Raw genomic sequence first — 4,890 nt, forward strand, 5'->3', positions numbered from 1 at the left:
GCAAAGTAAACACACTGAGATAAATGCTTCCACCAGCTCAGTTGTTGTTCAGTCGCTCAGTTGTGTCCAACTCTTTGCAACCCCATGGACTGCAGCACACCAGGCTTCCCTGCCCTTCACTATCTCCCACAGCTTGCTCAAACTCATGTCCATTGAGTTGGTGATGCCATTAAACCATCTCATCCTCTGTGGTCCCCTTCTCCTCCTGCTCTCAATCTCTCCCAGCATCAGGGTCTTTGAGACAGCTCTTCGCATTAGGTAGCCAAAGGATTGGAGCTTCAGCATCAGTCCTTCCAATGAATATTCAGGACTGATTTCCTTTAGGATGGACTGGTTGGATCTCCTTGCAGTCTGAAGGACTCTCAAGAGTCTTCTCCAACAGCACAGTTCGAAAGCATCAATTCTTCGGTGCTCAGCTTTCTTTATGGTCCAACTCACATCCATACAAAACCATAGCTTTGACTAGACAGACCTTTGCTGGTAATGTCTCTGCTTTTTAATATGCTGTCTAGGTTTGTCATAGCTTTTCTTCCAAGAAGCAAGCATCTTTTAATTTCATGGCTGCTCCCAATCTGCCCAATCCCCATCCCCAGATGAGCTCCCAGGGTGCCAACATCCACCACACACTTGACCTTCCTGGACCCTCACAGCAGGCCTGCAGGCTGGGTTCTGACACTGCTTCACAGAGGGAGCAACTGCAGCTCCGAGAGGAAATGTGACTCGCTCTCAGCTACACCGACAGCAGAGCCAGATGGGGAACCCCGGTGCTGGAGAGGCCAGCTGGGCACTGCTTGCCTCTGTGGCCTCCTCCTCAGGTCCTGCATTTCCTCGCTAACCCCCTGCCAGGACACCCTCCTCACAGGCTCGCAGTCAGCCTCCTCCAGGGAGACTTCCAGGACTGCAGGGACGCGCCTGTCCAGAGACGGGCACCTCTGGCCCCCTCCCTCACCCATCAGGGGACCTTTGGGCTCCTGGGGTAACAGCTCAATCGTGATCCCGAGGGGGCTTAGGGCTCCTCAGCCTGTGGGGATCCTCAAGGGCTCCTTGCTTCTTCATGTTGCTCTGTCTCCCCAGGCAGATGTACTTCCTCGGGCAGAGTGTGAGGAGGAGTGCAGAGGGCCCTGGGCTCAGGCAAACCTGGGGACCCCACCAGCCATGCTCTGGAGGAGGGAGGAGGTGCCTGGGCCTGAGCAGACCCTGTGAGACGGCGGGCAGGCAGACCTAGGACCCAGAGCCCCACCTCTCCAGCCCCCACTTGCCCTTTGTCTCTGAGCTCCAGCAGGCCCGTGAGAAGGGAGGTGAGAGAAGCTGCCGATGCGTGTTTTCACTGAAACAACCAAGAAATAGCAAAACGCTCACATTTATTGAGCATCGCCCGCAACCCGTCAGGTGCTTTTGCTAACGCATAGTCCTCGGAACCCTGAGACACAAGGTTTTCGCCCCCATTTTACAGATGAGGACACTGAGGCTCGGCGGATGGGAAGGCGGCATCCATCCGAGCCTGGCCCTGAAGCCAACCTCAGACCCTCCTCATCGCACACGCCCGCCCGCCCGTCCGGCCGGCATCAGGAAGCTTCCACATCGTGAGGCTCAGTGCCAGATCTTGACGTCGCCCTCCCAGGAGCAGGTGGCGAGCATGGAAGGCAGCACGGGGTGGAAGGTGGCGCCCACGCAGGCCTGCGTGTGCCCGTGCAGTGTGCGGGCGCGGCTGGCAGTGCGGAAGCTGTACACCAGGGTCCGGCCGTCAGCGCTGCCCGTCAGCAGCAGGTCGCCGTCCGGGGAGCACTCGCAGCCCACCGAGTAGCCTTCCACCTGCAGAGGATGAGCAACCAGCTGAGCGACAGCGCGGCTCAGCGCACTCGGCCCCACGGCCCTTCCCACGGAGGAGCAGCCGGGGCCCGGAGCCGGCGGCTGAGCTCCTGCCATGAGCCGAGGGTCCCTGTGCCCAGGCCGGTGTCACCAGGTGGCTCTCATGGGTCCAGAGAGCACAGCTCTAGCACGGGGACGGGCAGTGGATCCCTGGTGCCTGTGCCCTCGGGGCGGCCCACAGGGAAAAGAGGCCGATGCAAAGGACCCAGCCCCAGGTCCATGTAAGCCAACAAATCCAGGAGACCCCTGTCTGGCAGCTGGGGCCCAGGGAAGGGCCAGATGTGGCCCAGGGCTTTGAGTGGACATCAGGCCACACGGTATGGGGTCACCCAGGAAACAGAAATCACAGGTTGCCTGGACGGAGGGTCCGTGCTCTTGGGGACTGCCGGCGTGGGCGTGGGACAACTTTCCACCCCCGGGGGGACGGGACAAGATGGGGTACCTTGTGCCCTTCATAGCGCCGCCTTCTGCTCATCCGGTAGGGCCACACAGCGGAGAACAGGGCCAGGTAGTTGCCGTTGGTCTGCGCCAGGAACACAGGCTCCCGTGGGTGCAGGGTGAGGCTGGGGCAGGTGTACCTCTCCTGAGAGACAGCAGGGCTCAGAGAGGGTGGGGCGGGCTCCCCAGTGGGCTCCTACCTCTGACGGGCCCGCCACCTACCCTCTGCTCCCGGGGCCTCGAGCCCCCCGCCCAGACCTTGGCTCAGGGGGCTGCGAGCTTCCTGTTGCTGCTGTAACAAAATGCCTCCAATTTTGAGGTTAAAAGCAGCACACATTTATTATCTTACGCTTCTGGAAGTCGGAAGTCTGACACGGTCTCCCTGGGTTAAAATCAAGATGCCAGCAGGGCTCTGCTCCTTCTAGGGTCTCTGGGGGGTATCTGTTCCCTTGTCTTTTCCAGCTTCTAGGGGTCCCTACGCTCCTTGCCTCTTGGCCCTTGGGGTGGACTGAAAAATGTCCCCCCAAAGACTTCCATGTCCGAATTCCTGGGACCTGTGTCACCATCTGTGTTTTTTTAAAAAAGCAGGGGGATCTTTGCAGGCATTAACTTAAGGATCTTGAGATGAAGAGGTTACCCTGCATTACTGCATCCCTAAATGCAATCACAAGCATCCATAGAAAAGGGAGGCAGAGTGAGACCAGACACACAGAGGCGGGGACATGAACACAGAGCAGAGAGAGATCTGAGGATGCTGGCGTGCGGACTGGAGGGACACAGCACAAGCCAAGGGTCACCAGCTGCCACCAGAAGCTGGAAGGAGCAAAGGACAGACGACAGAGCCCCGCCAGCACCTTGATTTCAGCCGCAGGATACTTTCTACACACTTCCAGCCTCCATCACTGAAAGGACACATTTCTATTGATTTAAGCCATTGGATTTATGCTACTTTGTAATCTGTTACACAGCGACAGAAAACAAATCCACACGCCCATCTCCCCACATGCACAGTGAGCCGTCGGGGAGCCCCAGCCCAGCCTAGGGTCCAGAGCTGCCAGAACACATAGTGAGCAAGGAGGTGACTGGCCAAGTGTGGAGATAAATGCGTGCACACGGGGTTCCAAGCAGGAGGAGAGATATCGCTGCTTAATGGACTGAGTCACACAGAAACACCCCTAAAAGCGCCCTTCTGCACTACACCTGTCCTTCCGTGTTCTAAGTGATGTCCTGAAGCCACAGCCTCTAAATGAGCCCTAATTCAAAGGGTGACACTGGGAGCAGTTGGAACCGCAGACTAATGTGCTGCTGGAGGCGCACGGCGACCTCATCATGAGCTCCTGGCGTGAGGCTCCAGGCGGAGCGCCTGTGCGCCAGCATGCAGGGCGAGGAGGTGTGCCTCTAGGAGGGCCGCAGCTCGGGCACGCAGCACCGTCATCCACCTCATTCGCTTCTCTGGTCTCCGCAGGGCCGGCGGAGGCAGGATGCCCCAGGGGCCAGACACACCCCTCCGGCCCCCTCCCAGGGCTTGCCTTTCTCATGGCATTGAACTAGAACTCTGAAGTGAAGGTCTAGAGGTAGGTTTGTTCGGGGCCACTTAGAATCCTTTAAGAACCAGGGGAAAAAAAAAACCAAAAAACAAGGGAGAGGGAAATGGTGCATACACACCTGCTGCTGCTGCTGAGAGCCCAGTCGTGTCTGACTCTGGGACCCCGTGGACGGCACCCCCCCAGGCTCCTCTGTCCATGGGATTCCAGGCAAGAATACTGGAGTGGGTTGCCATTTCCTACTCCAACGTACATCTGATATATATTTTTAAATTCTGGGTGGCAGCATCAAAGAGATTAGCCATAGCTAACTTGAAATCTTAAAAGATGATGGTGGTGGTGATGACAATGAGGATGATGGTGGTGAGGGTGGGGATGGTGATGGTGGGGATGGTGATGATGGTGGGAATGGTGAGGAGAGTGGAGATGGTGATGATGGTGGATGGTGGTGGTGACGGTGGTGATGACGGTGGTGATGGTGGCAGTGATGGTGAATGGTGGTATTGATGGTGGCGATGGTGGATGGTGGTGATGACGGTGGTGATGGTGGGGATGGTGAGGAGAGTGGAAATGGTGATGATGGTGATGGTGGATGGTGGTGGTGATGGTGGTGAGGATGTGCTAAGAGTGGAGATGGTGATGGTGGTGGATGGTGGTCATGAGGGTGGTGATGGTGGATGGTGGTGATGACGGTGGTGATGGTAGTAATGGTAATGGTGGGGATGGTGATGATGGTGGTGACAGTGGATGGTGGTGATGGTAGTGATGGTGATGGTGGGGATGGTGATGATGGTGGGAATGGTGAGGAGAGTGGGAATGGTGATGATGGTAGTGATGGTGATGGTAGTAATGGTGATGGTGGGGAATGTAATGATGGTGATGGTGGGGATGGTGGTGATGGTGTATGGCGGTGATGATGGTGATGGTGGTGATGGTGGATGGTGGTGATGATGGTAGTGATGGTTGGGATGATGGTGGTGATGATGGTGGTGATGGCAGATGGTGATGGTGGGGATGGTGGGGGTGGTGGGGGTGGGGG

At 57.2% G+C, this 4,890-nt stretch overlaps 1 protein-coding gene across 1 annotated transcript in view; it reads right to left on the reverse strand.

Annotated features, from left to right (window-relative positions):
- Nucleotides 1–1,346: 1,346 nt before the first annotated feature.
- The window catches only part of WDR25 (WD repeat domain 25), a 149,722-nt gene continuing 146,178 nt past the window's right edge, over nucleotides 1,347–4,890 (reverse strand). The window contains exons 7-8 of the mRNA XM_010851424.1: nucleotides 2,312–2,452; nucleotides 1,347–1,812 (exon numbers count right to left, since the gene is read on the reverse strand). Of these exons, the coding sequence (XP_010849726.1) occupies nucleotides 1,591–1,812; nucleotides 2,312–2,452 (363 nt within the window). The 3' untranslated portion in view covers nucleotides 1,347–1,590. The remainder of the gene's footprint in view (nucleotides 1,813–2,311; nucleotides 2,453–4,890) is intronic.

This window comes from Bison bison, unplaced genomic scaffold, assembly GCF_000754665.1.
Source record: "Bison bison bison isolate TAMUID 2011002044 unplaced genomic scaffold, Bison_UMD1.0 scf7180017864302, whole genome shotgun sequence".
Taxonomy (NCBI): domain Eukaryota; kingdom Metazoa; phylum Chordata; class Mammalia; order Artiodactyla; family Bovidae; genus Bison; species Bison bison.